The following is a 23,138-nucleotide window of genomic DNA, read 5'->3' as shown; positions in this document are numbered from 1 at the left end:
TAGTCAACATACATTTATGTTTCTACAAATTTGTTTTTGATGTCCTAGGAAACTAGGATTTTTAAACCATGAAATATATTAAATATCTGTCCTCACTAATTTGAGTTCAGTTTTATGAACTCTAAAAGTTTTGAATAAAATCCATATCATACTAATACCAGTATCACACAAGCACACATACACAAGCCCACACACGCAGACACACACACACACACACACACACACACACACACACCCCTTTGGTTCAGCATGTAACTATTTATTGTAGCTGTTGTTTTATATGTAGTTACTTTCTTTTAAATACACTTGCCCTTGCCCCTTATGTCTTAAAAATCATCTTTTATTCTTCCTCTATATCTTTACTATTATCATTTGGCTTTGTGTATGTGTGTGTCTAGTGGTTGTCATTCCCTGATTCTGATCCTTAAACACCTTTGCTTATATTTGGGATGCCTTCTTTCACCTCTTTGGAAAACTGCTTCCTTCATGAAGCCTTTCTCACTATACACAACTCTGCTCTGCCATGGGGGTTTTCTAGAAAATTTTACATAAACTTTCCCAAAGCAAGCTATATAAACCACTAATCACATGAGATACCAAAAACAACAAAGGAACTCCAAGGTCATGTAAGTTTGAAAAATGCTCAATATCCTATCCCCCTGGAAATTCAAGAAACATTTCATTAAAGATACTAAAGTCTTGCAGCATGAAAACAGATTTAACTTTCATTTGGTAATTCCTAAACTTTAACAGTGAAATCCTAAACTAAACATCACCTGTTTTGGGGAAATGCTGTTTGTACAGAATACAAATCTTTACTGTTATTTTACTATATACTATTGTATATATTCTATGTACCTTCTCACATTCATCAGTTTATGTATATGTGCTACATATGCCAATCCGAGGGAAAAATAATCCATGTTCACACTTTGATATTATTTATTTATTTACTTATTTATTTATTTTGGTACCAGGGATTAAACCCAGGGGTGCTTAACATCCAAATCACATCCCCAGCCCTCTTTTATATTTTGAGAGAGGGTCTCTGCAACTCGCTGAGGCTGACTTTGCGCTCATAATCCTCCTCCTGCCTCAACCTCCTGAGCCACTGGGATCACAGGCATGCGCCAGTGCACCTAGCACACTTTTGGATTACTGACCTTAAAATTTCACATAAAGTATGCAGGATTAATTGGAAGAATTTAAAGCTTAAGCAAACAGACCTTCAAGAAACATGGTGTGTATACCAAAAATGCATTTCAAATAACAGTGGTTTGCTACTTGTTGAGTTTTCTGAAATTCTGGTAGTTTGCAAAGCACTTTATGTAAATTACTTTATTTAATCCCACCAATGATCATATAAAATGAGTTATATTACTATTAGCTTTAAGAGGCTAAATTGCAACTATAATATCAATTTGAGTTCAAAGTTCATGTTCTTTACCAGTTAACTACTATACAATATGTTTCTTTATAACCACAACAAAATATGCACAACCTTTCTAGAAAGAGTTCTGAAAGTAAGGTGTGAGGTTAGACTTAAGAAAATTTCATTAAGTTCTTCATCTTCTTCTAGGTACTGATGATGTAATGGTAAACAAAACGAAGGCTCTGCTATCACGTTTACATTCTATTTGGGGGTAAGGAAGTCTACATACCACATCTCAGTAAATAAGTATATTATATATATCATATTGCCCATGGAATACTATAAAATACCAAAACACACTGAAAGAAGTGGGAAGCAGTCTAGCACAATGCTAAAGTGTTGACCTCTTTAGTCAAAACTGCTTAAATTTAAAACTGGCTCTACTGTTTTAAGTAATATATATATATATATATATATGGATTGAACCTAGGGGTGCTCCACCACCTGAGCTACAACCCCAACCCTTTTCATTTTTTATTTTGAGACAGGGTGTCACTAAGTTGCTGAGTCTGGCTTTGAACTTGTGATTCTCCTGTCTCATCCACCCTGAGTCACTGGAGTTACAGGTGTGCCCACCACACCTGGCTTCTACTGTTTACTATGTGCCATGAAGAAGTTATTTTACTTCACAAAGCCTTTGATGACTTCATTTATACTGTTTATTATTTTGCTTATCATCAATAGAGTTAAGTTTACATACATATCACCAATAGACTTACTCAGCAAATAATACTTCATGAATTGTCATATTAAATGAATGTGAGCTATTTTATTCCTAAATTATTAATATTTTGTGAAGTTAACTACACTAATGACTAGAAATATTATAAACAATATTATTAAATAGAACAAAGTACCTGGAAGCAACTTGGGCTTTGAATCCACTGTATTGCTTTTCTCCCACTTATTTTTATTTATTTTTTTTTTTAGAGAGAGAGAGAGAGAGAGAGAGAGAATTTTTAATATTTATTTTTTAGTTCTCGGCGGACACAACATCTTTGTTGGTATGTGGTGCTGAGGATCGAACCCAGGCCTCACGCATGCCAGGCGAGCGCGCTACCGCGTGAGCCACATCCCCAGCCCATCTCCCACTTATTTTTAAGCTTTATATTTAGCCACCTTGAAACCAGGTATGGTTTTCTTTTCCTATGCTATAGAAGTTCTGACATTTCCCCCACAATAATCGTTAACTTCCCAGAGAATCAATTTATAAAAATTTAAAGTGAGCATAATTTATTTCTCACAGAGCTGATGTCAGGATTTTAAGTAACATATGTATGATATCTAGTAAATTATGTTCAGTAACAATATTGGTATTCCAACAAAAAGTGATACCTCTTATAAACTGTTAAAGAAGATAAAAAGTTACACTATGGGGGCTGGCGATGTGGCTCAAGCGGTAGCGTGCTCGCCTGGCATGCGTGCGGCCTGGGTTCGATCCTCAGCACCACATACAAACAAAGATGTTGTGTCTGCCGAAAACTAAAAAATAAATATTAAAATTCTCTCTCTCTCCCTCTCTCACACCTCTCTTAAAAAAAAAAAAAAAAGAGAGAAGGGCAGGGTTGTGGCTCAGTGGTAGAACCTAGCATGTGTGAGGCACTGGGTTCAATCCTCAGCACCACATATAAATAAATGAATAAAATAAAGATCCATCAACATCTTAAAAAAAAAAAAGTCTAAGAGAGAGGGGCTGGGTTGTGGCTCAGTGATAGAGCTCTTGCCTCACACACGTGAGGCACGGGGTTCAACCCTCAGCACCACACTAAAAAAAAAAAAAAAAAAAGTTATTGTGTTCCTCTACAACTAAAAAATATTTTTAAAAAGTCTAAGAGAAAAGAATTTTGGATGCAGCTATTATATATAGCTTACAAAAGGAAGGATGCCAAATTACTAAGAATAAATCAGTGGGCCTCCACTCCCTAAGAAACCACACACGTCCATAGACTCATCCCTTTTCAGCAGACAAAACAGATATTAAAGTGATTCTGAGGTGGCCTGTTTGAACAAATTTTCATATTAGTATTTTTTCCACTGCAATTGTAATTCTCCTCTGAAAATATTTCAGAGGAATACTGTTTCAAACTTCAAGTTGTAGGAATGTTTGCTTTTAATTTTTATTAGTACATTTAAATTATATAGAGTAAGAAATTTCATGGTGGCATAATTGTATATGCATATAACATACTTTGATCATACCCTTCATTACCCCTTTTCCCATCCCCCACTACCCCTTCCTCTCTCTCTCTCCCTGCTACTTTCATGTTGTCTTTTTTCCCCTGTCTAAATTTCAGAGGGAAAGCATGTGGTACTTGTATAGGAATCTTCATCTATTCCACAATTTAATAGTTAGCTTACTATGGGATCTGGTACAATAAATGTATACTTTACACATTACATTGTGTTAAACCCAGCTAGGGCCAAGGATATTTCACCCTTTTCTTTCTTTTTTTTTTTTTTAAGAGAGAATTTTTTTTTTTAATATTTATTTTTTAGTTCTCGGTGGACACAACATCTTTGTTGGTATGTGGTGCTGAGAATTGAACCTGGGCCGCAAGCATGCCAGGCGAGCGCGCTACCGCTTGAGCCACATCCCCAGCCCCCTATTTCACCCTTTTCCATGTGAAACAAAGCATCTAAATGAAGAACATAAAGACTATTTTTTATAAAGTCTCATAATACAGCTATAAAGGCTTGTTTAATATATACTGACTTTAGAAATAAGGTAGTTCCATGTTTTAAAAAATTGCCAGGAAAACACAGAAAAATATTATCTACACTTCTATGAACCTAGTGTAATAAAATAAAGAAAAGATGATCAAGGCATTCAAAGGGGAGACAGAGACAGATAATGCAATATCAACCTTTCATTTTTATTTATTTATTTTTTTTGATACTGCATATTGAACTCAGGGGTACTCTACCAGTGAATGACATCCCTAGACTATAAAATTCATTTAAATTATACAGTTGAGGTCAGGCACAGTGGTGCATGCCTGTAATCCCAGCAGCAGTGAGGCTGAGACAGGAGGATCATAGGTTCAAAGCCAGCCTCAGCAATGATGAGGCACTAAGCAACTCAATGAGACCCCATCTCAAAATAAAATACAAAAGAGGGCTGAGGTTGTGGTTCAGTGGTTAAGTGCCCCTGAATTCGATGCCTAGTAAACCCCCCCAAAAAAATAAAATAAATAAATTGCACAGTTTAGTTGTTTTAGCCTAATTATGTAACAGTGGGCTGGGGTTGTGGCTCAGCAGTAGAGCGCTCACCTAGCATGTGTGAGGCCCTAGGTTCGATCCTCAGCACCTCATGAAAATAAATAAATAAAAATAAAAGTATTTTTACAACTACAACTAAAAAATAAATATTTTTAAAAAATAAGCAACAGTTACCCCAAGGTGTCTATTCGGGCCATACATTGTTTTAGGGCCAGAAAGCTGGAAGAGATCAACTAGAGAATCAATGTAGATTAAGAAGTAAGTCTAGGGCGAACGGCAGCGGGCCGGAGCGGGCGCAGCGCCGAGCCCCGGCCATGGCCACCACCAGCACCATGGGCTCCACCCTGCTGCAGCTGCCCATCGACCAGGTCAACTTTGTAGTGTGCCAACTCTTTGCCTTATTAGCAGCCATTTGGTTTCAAACTTATCTACATTCAAGCAAAACTAGCTCTTTTATAAGACATATAGTTGCTACCCTTTGGGGCCTTTATCTTGCACTTTTTTGCTTTGGATGGTATGCCTTACATTTTCTTGTGCAAAGTGGGATTTCCTACTGCATCATGATCATAATAGGAGTGGAGAGCATGCACAAGATCGAACCCAAGGTCTCGCACATGCAAGGCTGAGCCACAATCCCAGCCCTTGAATTAGTTTTTATAAGAGAAAAAAGAACATTTTGGTGGTGTTTTAGGTGAAGCAATCTGTACCTTTATGATCCTGTTTTTAAAACCTTGTATAGATGGCTGGTTCAAAGTAAAAGTGCAGTACCCTTGATATCTGATAAAAACTAGCTGTATGTTTTTCATCTGGAGATGGTAGGAGGAAAACCAGATTATGTTACCGAAAACAGGATTTATGTGCTACTTACTTGCTAAAGCAGAAGTAATATGCCTTGGGGTTAGAAGGTTAGTTAATTTATAGCAAGAAAAAGGAAATTATTTCTTTTCTGAACCAATAGAAATCTGTGAAGTTAACTTTCTAGTACTTTGGATGAGTACTGTTCAATATGGTAGCCACTAGCTACATGTGGTTAATGTTAATTTAACGTAATATGTTAATTAAAACTTACAGTTCAGGTCCTTATTTACACTAGTCACATTTCAGTTGTTATACAGCCACATGTGACTAACATAGAGAACTTTTCTGTTATTCAGAAAATTCTATTGGATAGTGCTGCTTTAGAGACAAATAGTTGGATAAAATCTTTATGGTAAGACAGATAGTTGTGTGTTTTTTCTTTATGTAAGTTTTTGGAGAGAAAATGATAGTTGTGTATATGTAACTGACATTTAGAACAGAATTCAGGTGTTGGAATCTGACACTGCTGATGCAACAGATTAGGATGAGTTGGGTTTTGCCATCTGAATTGTTATTAGGAAACAAATAGCAGGGGAATAATTAACTGGAAAAATGTGTGTTTTGATATTTTAAGGTCTCTTCTGTTTCATTTTATACCCATTTATGTTTTTGTGTTTGACTTTACTTTTTCTTTCTTGTTACTCATATATGCTCATTTAAAAAATTTTTTTTAGTTGTAGATGGACACAATGTCTTTATTTTTGTTTGTTTATTTTTATGTGGTGCTGAGGATCAAACCCAGGGCCTCACACATATGAAGGAAAAGCTCTGCCACTGAGCTACAACCCAGTCACACTAGATGGATGGGATTTGAACATTCTTATATGTTGCTCAAAGTTACTGTCCATGTATTATACAATTCTACTTACATCTTTCAGTCTAGTTTTATGTGGTATGCATATTTTTTGAACAGCCGGGTTTTAAATGTTTAAAACGAATAATTTGTACTTCTCCGAGTACTCAACAGTTTTAAATTTCTTGAATCTATCTGCTTTATGATCTTTATGAGGTGTTTATTGTATCGTTGTTCTCTAAAACAGATCCGTGTGTAAATTAAAATCTTTTGACACACACACACAAAAAGTAAGTCTAATAAGAGAGAGTATTAAATATGATAGAGCAGAGGTCCATAGAGAAGGCTCTCAGGCATTCTGGCATATTAGATGCCTCTACACACTTAATCTAGTGTATTATTGGTTTAGATTTTTTCTGAGGTTCCAGGTAAACCTTATCTCAATTCCCCAAAGAAATTATCTATTTTAATCTTTTTCTTATTTCTACTCTTGGTTTAGCCTCACTAGATCCATGGAGCGTAAGTACCTTTGCAGTAACCTCCAATGATAAAGTTAATATTACAAGACACAACAGTGCACACTTATAATTCAAACTACTTGAGAGGCTAAAGCAGGAGGATCACAACCAATCTGGACAACTAAGTGAGACCCTGTCTTTTCATTAAGTGCTAGAATGCTTGCCTAGCATATAAGGACCTGGATTTAATATTCACTATATAAAAAAAAGTTATATTTATAAATTATATCTCAGTAAAGGTATATTTAAAAATAGACACCTAAAACAACATCAATATATTCACAAGTTTGAGGCCAGCCTGGGCAATTTAGCAAGACACTTCCTCAAAATGAACATAAAAAGGGCTGGGGATATAGCTCAGTGGTAGAGTACCCCTGGGTTAATGCCTAGTACCACCATAAACAAACAAAACAGCTAGCATGAACAACACCCTGGGTTCAATCCCTGGCAGCACCTCCAATCATAAATCAATCATATTCCTCCTCTACTCATAGTTCAGTAACTCATTCAAATAAAAGCCGAAGGGCTAGGGTTGTGGCTTAGTGTTATGTGTGAGGCACTAGGTTCGATCCTCAGCACCACAGAAAAATAATATGTTCCTTTAGCTCACCAGACATACATTAACCTCAGGATCTTTATACTTTTCTGTTCTGTTGGCTTAAATATTCTTGCATGCCTTCATATCTATATTGCTTACTAACTTACCTATTTACTCACATTTCACCTTTTCAGTAAGGCCTTTCCTTCTAGTCTAGTTTAAAACTGCAAATCTCATAATCTTCTTTCCTACTTTATATTTCTTTATAGTACTTCTCACCTTCTGATACATTTATTATCACTTATTTACTATCTTTGATGCCTATCTCCTCTTACTAAAGTATACACTCTTGTTACGATAAAGATTTTTGTTCTCCCTCTGGTATCCCCAGTGCCGAGACAGTGCCTGGCACAGCTGCTCAATAAATATTTGTTGAGAGTTAACAAGTTCAGGAGTACAGAGGGAGAGGAGGAATAACTTTTTGTTTTAAATACCAGGGATCAAACCCAGGGGCAATTAACCACTGAGCCATAGTGGTCTTCCTAAGTTGCTCAGGGCCTCGCTAATTTTCTGAGGATGATTTTGAATTTATGATCCTCCTCCCTCAGCTTCCAGAGCTGCTGGGATCACAGGCATGCACCACAGTGCCTAGCAGGAAGAATAACTTTTAAGGTTCTATAACAGAGTAAGGAGACTATGGTTGAAAACAATCACTTGTATATTTCAAAATACCTAGTAGAAAGAATTTTATGTTCCCAACATACAGAAATGAATTATGGGGCTGGGGATGTGGCTCAAGCGGTAGCGCGCTCGCCTGGCATGCGTGCGGCCCGGGTTCGATTCTCAGCACCATATACAAAAACAAAGATGCTGTGTCCGCCGATAAGTAAAAAATAAGTATTAAAAAATTCTCTCTCTCTCTCTCCCTCTCTAAAAAAAAAAAAAAAAGAAATGAATTATGTCTGAGGTGACAAATAAGCCACTTACCTTGATGTGAACATTATATATTATAAATGTGTTAAAATGTCACACTATACCCCCAAAATATGTACAGTTACTATGTGCCAATTAAAAATAAAAATATATTTGCTGAAACTATAGCTCAGTGGTAGAGCTCTTACCAAGCATGAGTGAGACTCTGGGTTCAATTCTCAGCACTGCAAAAAAATAAATCTTTAGGGGGATGGGATTGTGACTTAGTGGTAGAGCACTTACCTGGCAAGTGTGAGGCGCTGGGTCTGATCCCACCTCAAAATAAAAAATAAAAAGGGGGGGGCACGGGGGTTGTAGCTCAGCAGTGCAATGCTCCTCTCAACATGTGAGACCCTGGTTCGATCCTCAGCACCACATAAAAATAAATAAGAGAAATAAAGGTATTGTGCCCAACTACACCTAAAAAATAAACATAAAAAAAAAAAAAACTCAAAGGGCTGGGGGCGTGGCTCAGTGGTCGAGTGCCCCTAAATTCAATCCCCGGTATCTACTCCCCCAAAAAGTAATATTAAAAAAAATAGAGCTAGGCAAAATGGTGCACAGCTGTTAAGACCAGTGATGCAGGAGGCTAAGACAAGAGGATCACAAGTTCAAGGCTGTCCTCAACAGCTTAGTGAGACTTTGTCTCAAAATGAAAAGGGCTAGGGGGCTAGAGTTGTAGCTCAGCAGTAGAGCCCTCGCCTCATACGTGTGAGGCACTGGGTTCGATTCCTAGCACCACATATAAATAAGCAAATAAAATAAAGGTCCATCAACAACCTAAAAAAATTTTTTTTTAAATGAAAAGGGCTAGGGCTGGGGCTGTGACTCAGAGGAAAGGGCGCTCGCCTAGCTTGTGTGAGGCACTGCATCACATAAAAATAAAATATGTATCCACCTACAACTACAAAATGAATGTTTAAAAAACAAATAAAATAAAAAGGGATGCAGAGTGCCCATGGATTCAACCACCAGTATCTCTCCCCCCCCTCTCTCTCACACACACACACACACATACAAAAGAAAGGAAGAAAAAAAAGGGCAGTATTATACTTATCTCATAATTATGTATGACTGCTGTGGACTAAAATATTTTTAAACGTTTGAAATATTAAAAATAAATACTGTTGAAAGAACTAAAAGTAAACTAGTGATTTGTAAGCAAAATCCATCTTAGAACTCTTAAGTCAGAATTTGTATTTAGTCCACCTGTGTTATTCATTTGTATACATATATAATTAAAACATTGTTACACTCTACAAGACTAGCCCACCTATCCTTGCAGATAGGTGGGCAAGATTACAAAGAATGTAAACAATAAAAAAGGACAGGTTACATTTCAGAGGCCAAATTACAAAAAATGGTCCCAGGCCCTCAGATTAGTGGAATATCATATATAAAAGAGCAGGTTGGTGGTATACCTCAGTGCTAGAGTACTTGCCCACCATTCCCAGGACCCTGGGTTCAATCTCCTGTATCCACCACTAAATAATAATAATATATACATATATACAAACAACAGACTGAACTCTTCACTGATCAGTATACATTCAAATGTTTTGACATAAAAACCTCTTAATTATTTCATCTAAATAAACCTCTTATTTAGAGAGGCTTTTATATAGAAGACTTTAAATGTGTTCAACTTGTTTTCCCTTTTTCTATTAAACAACAACAACAAAATGATTGTCACAACAGCAAAAAACAGAAGGGGAAAAATATTTAAAAACCCTGATATTTGCTATGAAGAAATAATAAATGTTTGAGAAGACAGATGTTTACCCTGATTTAAACATTACACAATATCTATGTATAGAAACATCATATTGTACTCCATCTATACATATAACTTTTATGTGCCAATTTAAAAATCAAAATAAATGGAGCTGAGGTTGTAGCTCAGTGGTAGAGCACTTGCCTAGCACCTGTCAGGCCCTGGGTTCGATCCTAGGCACCACATATAAATAAATAAAATAAAGGTATTGTGTCCACCTACAACTAAAAAAAATAAAATAAAATAAAATCTCAACATTCCAGTTATTCTATATGGCCTAAGCCTGAATAAATAAGCATATTATCAAAGGTTTTCTGCACTGTAGAAAATATTCTATGAATAGGAAAGGCTATGTAGTATATTAACTAAAAGTGCACCCTCTACATCAAGAACGCCTGGGTTGGGCTAGGGATGTGGCTCAAGTGGTAGCGCGCTCGCCTGGCATGCTTGCGGCCTGGGTTCAATCCTCAGCACCATATACAAATAAAGATGTTGTGTCTGCCGAAAACTAAAAAAATAAATATTAAAAAATTCTCTCTCTCTCTCTTAAAAAAAAAAAAAAGAATGCCTGGGTTTATCTTGGCTTCACTATTAATTAGCTCTGAAACCACAGGCAAGTTACTTAACCTCTCAGTGCCTCTATTTTGTCATCTGTAAAATGGGGATTATAATACCTACTTTAAAAATTGTGAGGACAATGTTTTTAAAATTTAATTCTGCAAGAATTAGTATGTGTAAAATGCTTAGGAACATTTGGCACATAGTAAGCACTTAACAAACATTAGCTATAAAATTATTACCAGCTTCATGATCCACTTAAAGTTCATGAGACTCAAACTGAGAGAACATTACCATGGATAAAAAATGTAACTGAGAGCTGGGGGTGGTGGCATGGGCATGTAATCCCAGAAGCTTAGGAGGCTGTGACAGGAGGATCTCCAGTTCAAAGTCAGCCTCAGCAATGGCAAGGTGCTAAGCAACTCAATGAGACCCTGTCTCTAATAAAATACAAAATAGGGTTGGGGATGTGGCTCAGTGGTTGAGTGCCTCCGAGTTCAATCCTTGGCACCAAAAAAAAAAAAAAAAAGTAACTGCACTTTGTAGATCTCTGCAACAAATAAATCCTCTATGACTATTTTTCTACTCTATGTTTGTCTCTTTTGTGAAAAACATAATAGACTGTACTTCAACTTGCTTCAAAGTAATGAAGAGGAGGGGGTAAAAGATATCCATGAAAATTAAAAATTAAAAAAAAAACTGACATAGAGTTGATAAGTACTGAAGTGGGGTGATGAAAAGAAAGGAAGTGTCATTACCTCTTTATTTTTGTATATAAAATTTACATTAAAAATAGCTTAAAGGCTGGGTTGTGGCTCAGTGGTAGAGCCCTTACCTAGCACATGGGAGGCCCTGGGTTAGATCCTCAGCACCACATAAAAATAAATAAATACAATAAATGTATTGTGTCCAACTACAACTAAAAGATAAATATTTTAAAAGAAAAATACCTTAAGGGAAATCAACAGATCTTGTATTCTACAACTAAGTAGCAATCACATCTCTACTATTTCCTGAAAAAACTCATTAAACTCACACAGCTCTCCAAAATAGACCAAGTATTCAATAATTAGAAATAAGACAAAATACAGCAAATCATAAAGATACTTATTTTTAATTGAGAGTATTTTAATTGTTAAAAGATTTAGAGAAATAAACATTGTAGATGGAAACAAAATGTTGAGAAAAAGTAAAAAAAAAAAAAAAAAAAAAAAAGGTGAAACAGGCGCTAAAAAGTATCAACTGCTGAATAAAATCCTGGGTTCTAGGATACACTCCAGAGTCCATAAATTACAAAAGGATTTATCAAACTGCAAAACCCAAACCAAGATCATTTGCTACTATATAAAACTATATTAATAAAATAGATTCCCTCTGCTGAAAAAAGAAAGAAGACAAAATAGAGGTATCATAAACATAGTATTTTACATTTTTTTCTATTAGTTCTTCAGAGAACTTGCAACATTCACTATCACTTCAGGGAGTCTAGTCCAATATATCTTCTGCCAACCAAGAATGTAAATTCTACCACTGTACTCAAAACAAGGTTCTGTCATAATTTATTTTGAATATTCAGGATTTTAAGACTATTTTTATCTGAATTATCATAGTAAATAATTTCAATTTTTTTATGTCCTAGGTTGCATGCTAAAATACACGCATTATCTTCTTATACCTAGATAACAATCCTATGAAAGATCATTATTATCTCTACTTATGGATGAGAAATTAAGGATCACAGTTTAAGTACCTCACATAGTATGTCACTCAAGATGAAGTGACTGAGTTAAGATCTGAACCTAGGTCTAATTCCAAAGTCTACGTTTTTCTACTTTTCCATACTGATTATCATTACACATTAAAAATGGGAAGAAGTCAGGCAAGACGGCACACACCTGTAACCCCAGTGACTCAGAAGGCTAAAGCAGTAGAATGGTCAATTCAAGGCCAGCACAGCAATATTAGAGAGGCCCCAAGCAACTAGAAAGACCCTGTCTCAAATTAGAAAAAAGGGCTGCTGATATAGTTCAGTGGTTAAGCACCCCTGGGTTCAATCCCCAGTACCAAAAATAAAATGAAAGAAAAGAAACAAGTGAATAAAAATGGGAAAGAAGAATGAAGTATAGAAATGATAATCAAGTCAAATTGCACATCACATCCATGTAAGAGCCACATCCTGAACCTGCACATTTTTTAAAATAAAAAATAGGGCTAGGATGAGGGGCAAGGGGGAGGGAAAAAAAAAAAAGGGAGAGAATTGAACAACAGCAGGGGAGGTAGAGAGGGAAGATGGGAGGGGAGGGGAGGGGAGGGGGGATAGTAGGGGATAGGAAAGGTAGCAGAATACAACAGTCACTAATATGGCATTATGTAAAAATGCGAATATGTAACAGATGTGATTCTGCAATCTGTATTTGGGGTGAAAATGGGAGTTCAAAGCACAATTTGAGTCTAATGTATGAAAGATGATATATAATGAACTATGTAATGCGATAAATAATCAATAAAAAAAAAAAAAAAAATAGGGCTAGGGATGTGGCGCAGTGGTAGAATGCCCCTGAGTTCAATCCCCAATACCAAAAAAAAAAAAAAAAAAAAAACCAAAAACAATTCTGTTCCTCAAGTGTCTGATTATTTCACACCATTGTTGATAAATATTTAATGATTGCTTTACTAAATGCCACATTCTGTTCTAGTTGCTTGGAGATATAGCAATAAAACACAGGTTGTCATCTGACAAAGGAAAATAGACAATAAACATGTAATAAGTGATTTCATATACTGAAAATAAGATGACATAATAGCAACTGAAGGTGAACAAGACCTTTCTGAGGAGGTAATATCTGAGGTTAGATATAAATGAAGAGAAGGTAGGATCAGAAAAGAACTAAGAAGCAAGCAGAGCAGTTAAGTGTAGGGTCTTATGCTGTAGACCACAGTAAAAGAAGTTTAGAACTTAACTCTGCTGCAATGGGGTATCAAGGGAGGGTTTTAAAGCAGAGAAAAGTAGTATAAGCATCTGCTTATACTACTGAAAGATAACTTTTTGAAATGAGATAATGAGGGGGCTGGGGATGTGGCTCAAGTGGTAGCGCGCTCGCCTGGCATGCGTGCGGCCCGGGTTCGATCCTCAGCACCACATACCAACAAAGATGTTGTGTCCGCCGAGAACTAAAAAATAAATAAGTAAATAAATATTAAAAATTCTCTCTCTCCTCTCTCACTCTCTTTTTTTTTTTTTTAAAGGTTTTCCAGGTAGATAGGCCTTTTCTTTGATTCATTTTTTTTTTTAAGAGAGAGTGAGAGAGGAGAGAGAGAGAGAGTTTTTAATATTTATTTTGTAGTTCTCGGCGGACACAACATCTTTGTTGGTATGTGGTGCTGAGGATCGAACCCGGGCCGCACGCATGCCAGGCGAGCGCGCTACCGCTTGAGCCACATCCCCAGCCCCTCTCTCACTCTCTTTAAAAAAAAAAAAAAAAAAAGAAATGAGATAATGAGGACTAGGGATATAGTGAAGTGGTAGAGTGCTTGCCTAACATGCAAAAGTTAAACCCTTGGTTTAATCTCCAGTACCAAAAAAAGAAAGAGAGAGACAATAAACACTACAGCCAAGCAAAATTTTAAAATGTCTGAAGAAAACTGGTTAATCTGTATCTTCAGAGAGCACACTTGCTTTTAGTAAATTATTTCCTTTATAATTTATTTTTCTTTTTGGTGAATAAAAGTCTCTTATGACACATTATTAAATGAATGATAAAACGAAAAGAACTCTGAGGACTGGGGATGTAGCTCAATAGTAGAGCACTTGAACAGCATGCTGGAGGCCCTAGGTTACATCTCCAGCACCACAAAAATTAAGTAAATAAAATAATATCTCTGGAAGCCAGGTGCGGTGGCGCATGCCTGTAATCCCAGCGGCTTGGGAGGCTGAGAGACAGGAGGATTGTGAATTCAAAGCCAGCCTCAGCAAAGGCAAGGTAGGGAGGTGCTAAGCAATTTAGTGAGACCCTGTCTCTAAATAAAATACAAAATACGGCTGAAGATGTGGTACCTGTCCCCCCCCCCACACACACACACACAAAAAAAAAATCTCTGGAATAGCATTTACTTAAATTACATAGAGATCTGAATTACTAAATCGTGGATGTCAGGAGAGAAAAAAAAAAAAAGCAAAAGTGGCATCAGGAAAATGGACAGAAAGATTAGAAATTTGAAATACCTACTTCACAATTTTGTCTAAAGTAGACTTAGCAACCAAATTCAAACTAGTGTAAGTCTAACTGTAAAGAAATATAAAATTAAGAGGCCAGGGACATGGCTCAGTGGCAGAGCACTTGCCTAGCTTGGTGAGGCACTGGGTTCGATTCCCGGCATCACATAAAAACAAATAAAGGTATTGTGTCCATCTACAACTAAAAAAAAAAAGAAAAGAAAGAAAAAGATTTTAAAAAAGAAATATAAAATTAAATGAAAATGTGGTCCAATACACAAACTATTTTCATTGTACCCTTCACCACTCATTTAAATAGGTCTCTCAAAGTCTTTATTTAAGGGTTGGGGATATAGCTCAGTTGGTACAGCACTTGCCTCTTATGCATAAGGCCCCAGCACCAAAAAAAAAAAAAAAAAAAAAAAAGGCTTTATTTATAACCAAGTTGTAAGAACAAAATGACTATGAATTACCCCTACCCATTTTAGAAAGTTAAATTCCATTCCCCTAGGAAAATCATACCAGGTTTTATAAAGTCAAAAGCTTTTATAGTTGAAGAACTACACAAACTATACAGAACTAACTTCAGCTGAATTATTTCCTTCTTAGAGCAATCATTTTTTCACTCTTAAAATATCAACAGAGGAAATAAGCTCAGACATAGTACATGGTATCAACAATAGCACAGGCAGAAAAATTCTGGCTCCAGTGTATCACATTATTACTGACTGGGAAAAAACATCTGGTAATTGTCATTTATGATCCCACAAGGTAAGGACAGGGACCACCTTATTCTTGCAAAAGATGTGATCATAAGAATTAAAGCAGTAGAACTCAACAGCAGGAAATATAAAATGCTTGCATAATTTAGTAAAAACCTTGTAAGACAGAGTGGAGAACTGGTTCTCATGCTCACATTAGCACTGTTTGCTCCCTGTGGTGTACCAAGTACATTAAACATTATTTTACAAAGTTAATGGTGGAGCCAGTTCCCAACTACAACATTTTACGGAGTAACCATTAGCAACCTGACATTTCTGAGCGTTAATGTTCTCTTTTTGTAAACCATGGTTGAAAAATCTAGTTCTCAGCTGAGCCCAGTGGCATGGTCCTAAAATCACAGCTACTAGAGAGGCTGAGGCAGGAGGATGGCAAGCTCCAGGCCAGCCTGGACAACTTGGCAAGAACCTGGATTAAAATAAAAAATAAAGAGGGCTGGGAAAGAAGCTCAAAGATAGAGCACCCCTGTGTTCAATCTCATTACTCAAACAAACAAACACCACTTCTCAGTACATTATAAAGTATATTATATGGAATAATGAAATGTCTGGCCCATACTAGACACATGATAAGTCTTTGATAATGATTGCTAGCATATTTGATATTCTGGGTTCTAATTTTACATTCCAGCAAGAAGGTTTGATCTGCTATTGGCAAAGAGATTAACTAATCCTGTATTTCTCTACTAACTAAATTTTTAGTATTATTATTCAAAAAACCATAAGAAATATTTCCAACAATAAGTTCCAACACAAATGGTTTGAAGCTTTAGACCTATAATTTTGCAAGCTTTATCCAAGGTAAAGACAAATCAAAACACTGCAGGGGCAATGGCAGAAGTAGGATAAGAAGTAAGAATAACTGAATGACCAGTCTCACTGGTAACATGCTATAGAGAGAAAGCAAACTAAAATCCAAATAGATGTATGTGAAGTTTGGGTTAACCCTCTATTCTCAGCAGGAAGCAAGTGACTTCTCCACATTTTCTCCTAAAGAATTTGAAATCTTTTGGAAAAGTCCATGCTGAATGGACCTCCTTTCTGTAGTACAGCACCAAAGTGGGGAGAAACACACACATACCAAGGCAAAAAAGCAATAACTAAGGGAAAAAAAAAGTATCATATGCTTAAAAAAGCACGTTTCCCGTTTTGATTACCTATGAAAACAAATTCAATTCTGTAAAAAAAAGAAAAATCTATACTTCAGGTATCTAAAAAGTAGCCAAATATGCCTTCCACGATAAGGTCTTAATGATGACACTAACTATCCCAATTGTTTCTGGTCCGTATCAAGAAGTCTTTATTTTATTGCAGCAAACACAGGTAAAAGGAGAGCAAGTGGTCGGTCGCCCCAGACCCACGCAGAGCTCATGCTGTTTCCTGTAACACCTATCCAGGTAAGTCCTCCTTCAGTACACATCACAAGTTTTAGGGACACCCAGATCAGGCCATCCTCACTACATATCACAAGTTTCAGCTCCGCAGAAAACACGAAACGGTCTAGCACGTCTGGCTGAGTGAGTGGACTTCCCATGCTGAAACATCCCTGGTCTACCCCAGGAGAACCGGAGACGACGCACAGCAAGGCCTACAGGAAATAAACGGACGCGACAATCTCCGTGGGGCTCCGGGGAACCCACAGCCCACTCGCAAGCTCCGTCTGAGCTGAAAGGGGAACATCTGTAAGGCTCTGGGCCCAACGGCCCAAGGTCACACCACGTCAGGGGCAAGAAAATATCCAAGAAATGGACCTCCCGCGGTTCGGGGCAGCCCGGCCCGGGCCGGGGAGGTCGGTCCCAGCTTCCCGGCGAACCAGCCCGAGCGAACGCAGCGGCTCCGCGGGGAAGCCCCGAGCGTTGCGGGCCGTACTTCCTTCCACCTCCCAGCCTCCCGTCCCGGGCGCCCCACAACTCACATCTCCGGAGCCACTTCATCCAATGGTAGACGATAGTGCTGTGGTGTTTCTTGTTCTCTATACACCAAGACGACAAGCCTTGAATGGATTCCATGGTGTTGGTCACCGACTGGAATTTTCGATCCAACGAGGACTCCAGAGCCCCGGCCGAAGAGGCTGACGAGGAGGAGGCCTTACTGCTGCCTCCGCCGCCGCCGGCCGCCATCTTCCCGGTTTGCACAAGCGCTGCTGCTCCTCTGGCGGCGGCGGCGGCGGGAGCGGGCAAAACAATCACTGCGAGTGCGTGGAAGCCGTAGACGGGGAGGGAGGCCAGAAGGTGGGGGAGTGCACGCGCTAGGCTCTCCTGGAGGGACCGAGGGGAGGGCTCGCTGCCCGGCACGCTGGCGGCTCCTACGCGCTGCAAGGTGGGGCTGCGGGCTCCAAGGTTTATCGATATTTGTTCAGGGGTCGTGTTTAAACCAGTCAGTAGTCAGGAGAGAAATACGACGAAAACAGAAGCCTTTCAAAACGCCTGGCGCCGAAACTAATGGTTTTCTACTCTTCGGCTCTCAACGGTAAGGCCCTTACTCACCCCTACCACATTCCTGTGAGCCAGGGCGGGCGTTAATATCTTAAACTTAATATTCCCCGACTGTCCCTTCAGTTGCAGAAATCTTTCTCTCTCCTTAGATTCTCTTGCACAGAAAAGGCCCAAGGCTACCTAGTCAGGATTTTTTTTTGCAACGCAATAGCAGCAAAGGGACAGCAACAGCATCGCGCACGCGCGGCCTGGCCCCGCCCCCCCCGCTTCCTCCTCTACCTTGAAAGCCAAGGGAGGCGTGATGGCGGGGCAATCTGACCAATCAAGGGAAGAGTTCGAGAAGCGCGCGCAGGAGTCCGCAAACCCTTAGGGCCAAGGAAGCGCTTCGATTATTTGTGCGCCTGCGCAGCAGATCTGCGCGCAGCGGACTGAAAGTAAAAACCCAGAGGGAAGGATGAAGGAGCTGATCAATCTAAGGAGAGGTTAGAGGGCGGGGCCCAACGTTCCGCTCCGCCTTTCGCTTCCTCGCAGGATCGCTCTCTTATCGCTGTTTCGCTTACACAACAGGGCGAGGAAATTCCCACTGCTCCGAGTTCACTGTTATTTCTTGGCGTCTCCAGCTGCTGCCATCGCTAACGGGGCACCGACGCGTGACAAAATGGCTGGCAGCCATCTTGCAGCGCCGCAGAAGATGCGCATGTGCCAGGTCCAACGAGCCATTCACTACGCAGACTCCTAGAACAGTCCATTACACTCTCCTCTGGACGATACCATTCCAGCCAGTCGGCTGCATAATCCAGTTGGATTGTATCAAGAGGAAATAATTGAGGAAATGAAACAAAAAATGTTCCCTGTTAAACATTTGGAGCGAGGAAAGAATGATTGGCAATATACGACTTCATTTTGGCCAGTTACGATCTCAATTGCTTACTTACTACATTGTATTTTTACAAGAGCCTTAAATATCGGTTGATGAGCACAGCCAAAAACCAACCATTCCATTATATCGGTTTATGTAGATCTTCTGGGCAGATTTGCAGGTTCATGTGTTCCCACTGTACAGTGCAATTTTAAGTATTTTATGGCTCCCCAATATGGTTTGTGAGGCAAGGAGTCTTGTTTTGTCAAGTTCACGTCTAGCATTAATTCAACAAAAAGTTGTTGAATGTTGGAATGCTGTTTGAGATTTGTGGGAGTAACAGTAAAATAGACAAAAAACGTTTGGTGCTTAGTGGCAGGAGACCTTAAACAAGCATATTTCAGTGCGTAGTGAGTTCTATAAAGAAATAGAAAGAAAAAAATAGAAAGCAGAAGGTGTAGAGAGTGTGTGACAGAGAAAGAAAGTGAATGTGAAGGGAAGTGGTATGGTGAGCAAGGGTTCTGAAAGAAAATGATATCTGATGTGGACCCCGAGAAAAAGATGAGCAAGCAGATATAAGAGGGGACAGGATAGCAGAAGGAACACCGAGTGCAAAGGCCCTGACACAGGAAATGTCTTAAGAACAAGGAAGCCAGTTTGGAAGAGAATAAGAGAAGGGGACATGTGGTACAAGATGAATTAAGTCGCAGAGGGGAAAATTTCCTGGTAGGGCTTTGAAGGCCACTGTTAAGGACTTTACCAGAGGACAAAATTTCAACAAGTTTGAAAACTAACTATGCACAATGCCACATGCTTGTAGGAGGGCTGTGGTAGAAAATCACAAACTGGAGGCCTATCTCAGCAACTTAGCAAGGCCCTAAGCAATTTAGCGAGACCTTGTATAAAAATTAAAATCAAGAAGGACTGGGGATGTAGCTCAGTGTGTACAGCACTGCTGGGTTCAATCCACAGTTAAAAAAAAAAAAAAAAAAAAAAAAAGACTAACTGGCTTTATGGTTAAAACCAGGCAATATTTCATTCCATAAAATATGAGTGTTCTAATGAGCTGAATGGAAAAGTCTGACATTATTAATCAGAAAGGGCTGAGGAAGGCAGAAATAGAAGAAAAAACATTGTTCAATTCAAATCCTTGTAAAAGTTAAAGCAGGATGCTTTCCTTTTCATGCTAGCTATGAATGGCCTATTTGGAAATTTGGCTATTATCCTGATTTCTTGAAAGGTTAAATAAACAACAGTTTCATTTGGTGACATGGATCTTTTTAGCATGAGTAACTTTAGTTTCGTTTGTTTTGTTGGGCTTAGTGCAAACCAGTGGCCTCCTATAAATTTTATTTAACAATTCTGAAATAGGAAGCTCTTTCAGTGAGAGAAGTTTTAAGCAAAGAAGTTACATGGTGACTATCCTGTCATGTTTCGTTTGGTTTTTTTGGTTTTGTTTTGCGGTATGGGGGACTGAACACCAGTGAGCTATATTGTTTTGAGATAGGGTCTTACTAATATCCCAGTGCTGTCCTCAACTTGTTATCCTCTGCCTCTGGAGTACTACAAATACAGGCATGTGCCACTATGTCAGGCTCATGTGATGTTTTCGCTACTAGGATTAAACCCTCATGCTTTTTCACTGAGCCACACCCCCAGCTCCCCCCTCCTCACTTCCTAAACTGCTTAGCCTTCACTTAATTGTGGAGGCTGGCCTTGAATTTGGGATCCTCCTGCCTCAGTCTACCAAGTCACTAGAATTATAGGCATGCACCACCACATTGGGGGCTAGGGTTGTGGCTCAGAGGAAGTTCACTCACCTAGAATGTGTGAGGCACAGGGTTTGATCCTCAGCACCACATAAAAATAAAATAAAGGTATTGTGTCCAACTACAACTAAAAATTATATATATTTTTTAAAAGATCACACTGGGGGCTGGGGTTGTGTAAAGGTAAAATTTCTAAGCTGATTCCAAGCTGCAAAAGCTTGAGTTAAAGTGTAAAAGACTGAGCATTGTAAAGCTTCTAGATTACAAGGCCTGGGCTAAAAAGTAAAAGACAATTGTTACAATTGTAAAAGTCTATTGTTACAATTCCTCTGCTACCCCCAGAACCTGTAATCTCTGTAAATTGTTAGGACAATGCGGGAACTGCCCAGTAAATATCTCCATTGATTCCCTGGTTGTTTAATAGCTAAGGGCTCCAGGTAACTTGGCACGTAAGCATCTGGGCCACAAAACCAATCAGTTTAAATGTGTACCCCGCTTAGGAATGACCAATCACCTCTGCCCAGATTGTTCCCGCCAATGAATGTACTAATCCCGTCTCAGAGTTGTTGTTCAATTTCCCCGCGCCTCATGATGATTTGTTCTGATGTATGCAAAGCCCACCGCCCTCTCCAAAAAGTGTACTTAAGCTCTGTTTGACCTCAGCTCTGGGCTCTGGGCTGCTCTCCCTTCTTGAGTGAGCACAGAGCCCCAGCGCGCTGGAACGGATCCCTAATAAATCCCCCTTGCCATTGCATGAAGCTAGTCTCGTGTGGTCTCTTTCTCCCACGCTTCACCGGACCCTTACAGTTGTGGCTCAGTGGCAAAGTGCTTGCCTCACATGGGTGGGGCACTTGGTTCAATCGTCAGCACCACATTAAAAACAATAGGGGGGCTGGGGATGTGGCTCAAGCGGTAGCGCGCTCGCCTGGCATGCGTGCGGCCCGGGTTCGATCCTCAGCACCATATACCAACAAAGATGTTGTGTCCGCCAAAAACCAAAATAAATAAATAAATAAATATTAAAAAAAAAATAGGGCTGGGATTGTGGCTCAATGGTAGAGCGCTTACCTAGCATGTGTGAGGCACTGGGTTTGATTCTCAGCACCACATATAAATAAATAAAGGCTCATCAACAACTAATAAAATATAAAAATAATAATAAATGAACAAAATTAAGTTGTCTTTACAACTAAAAATATTTAAACAAGTAAATAAATAAATAAAAAGATTGCATTGGTTGCTAGGTTGAAAACAGACTTTAGAGCTACTGTAAAGGTAAAATTTCTAAGCTGATTCTAAGCCGCAAAACCTGAATTAAAGTGTAAAAGACCAGGCATTGTAAAGTTTCCAAGCTTCAAGGCCTGGGTTAAAAAGTAAAAGACCAGGGCTGGGGATGTGGCTCAAGCTGTAGCGCGCTCGCCTGGCATGCGTGCGGCCCGGGTTCGATCCTCAGCACCACATACAAACAAAGATGTTGTGTCCGCCGAGAACTAAAAAAAATAAATAAATATTAAAAATTCTCTCTCTCTCACTCTCTCTCCTCTCTCACTCTCTCTTAAAAAAAAAAAAAAGTAAAAGACCAGGTATTGTTAAAATTCCTCTGCTACCCCCAAAACCTGTAATCCCTGTAGCTGTTAGGACAATACTGGAACTGCCCAGTAAATATTTCCACTGACTCCCTGGTTGTCTAATAACCTGGGACTCTGTGTAGTTTGTCACGTAGTTATTTAGGCCCTAAAACCAATCACTTTGAATGTGTACCCCGCTTAGGAGTGACCAATCACCCCTGCCCAGCCTGTTCCTGCCAATGAATGTACTAATCATGTTTCAGAGTTGTTGTTCAATTTTCCCGCGCCTCATGATGATTTGTTCTGATGTATGCAAAGCCCTCCCCCCTCCCGCCCTCCCCTAAAAGTGTACTTAAGCCCTGCTTGACCTCTGCTCTGGGCTCTGGGCCGCTGTCCCTTCCTGAGTGAGCCTTGAGCCTCAGCGCGCTGAATTGGAATTCCTCAATAAATCCCCTCCTGCCAATTGCATGAAGCCAGTCTCTTGTGCTCTCTTTCTCCCACGTTTCGCAGGACCCTTACACTACTAATTGGGAAACTGAGTAATCCAAATAAGAATTGGGCCAGAGGGATAATGAAATAAGTAATGACAAGTGACATCAAAGTCTGAGGCTGGGCACAGTGGCACACTCCTATAATCCCCAGCAGCTAGGGAGGCTGAGATTGGGGAATCATGGGTTCAAAGCCAACTCAGTGTTGAGAGCCACAGCCGAGTCAGGATGGTGCCTAGCATTTTGCCAGAAGGAGTGGTTGAGAGGTGACACCAGGGAGCCATTAAGATGAGGATAATTAAGTTAAGCTGTGTATAATTGCTGTGACTGGATGATGCTGGATTGAAACAGGCTGTGTATTCAGT

The 23,138-nt window shown here is 39.1% G+C and overlaps 1 protein-coding gene across 6 annotated transcripts in view; it reads right to left on the bottom strand.

The window, feature by feature from the left end:
* The window catches only part of RPRD2 (regulation of nuclear pre-mRNA domain containing 2), a 99,144-nt gene extending 79,043 nt beyond the window's left edge, over positions 1-20,101 (bottom strand). For 4 of the 6 annotated variants that reach the window (XM_081308259.1, XM_081308261.1, XM_081308260.1 and 1 more), the window contains exon 1: positions 17,570-20,101. In XM_081308259.1, the coding sequence (XP_081164385.1) occupies positions 17,570-17,774 (205 nt within the window). In that variant the 5' untranslated portion in view covers positions 17,775-20,101. The remainder of the gene's footprint in view (positions 1-17,569) is intronic. The other 2 variants (XM_081308257.1, XM_081308258.1) reach the window with 1 other exon arrangement.
* Positions 20,102-23,138: the final 3,037 nt, after the last annotated feature.

Source organism: Spermophilus citellus (genome assembly GCF_964194105.1).
Source record: "Spermophilus citellus genome assembly, chromosome: 9".
NCBI lineage: Eukaryota > Metazoa > Chordata > Mammalia > Rodentia > Sciuridae > Spermophilus > Spermophilus citellus.
The sequence above is the reverse complement of the archived record's forward strand: the minus strand, read 5'-3'. Positions and strand labels throughout refer to the sequence as shown.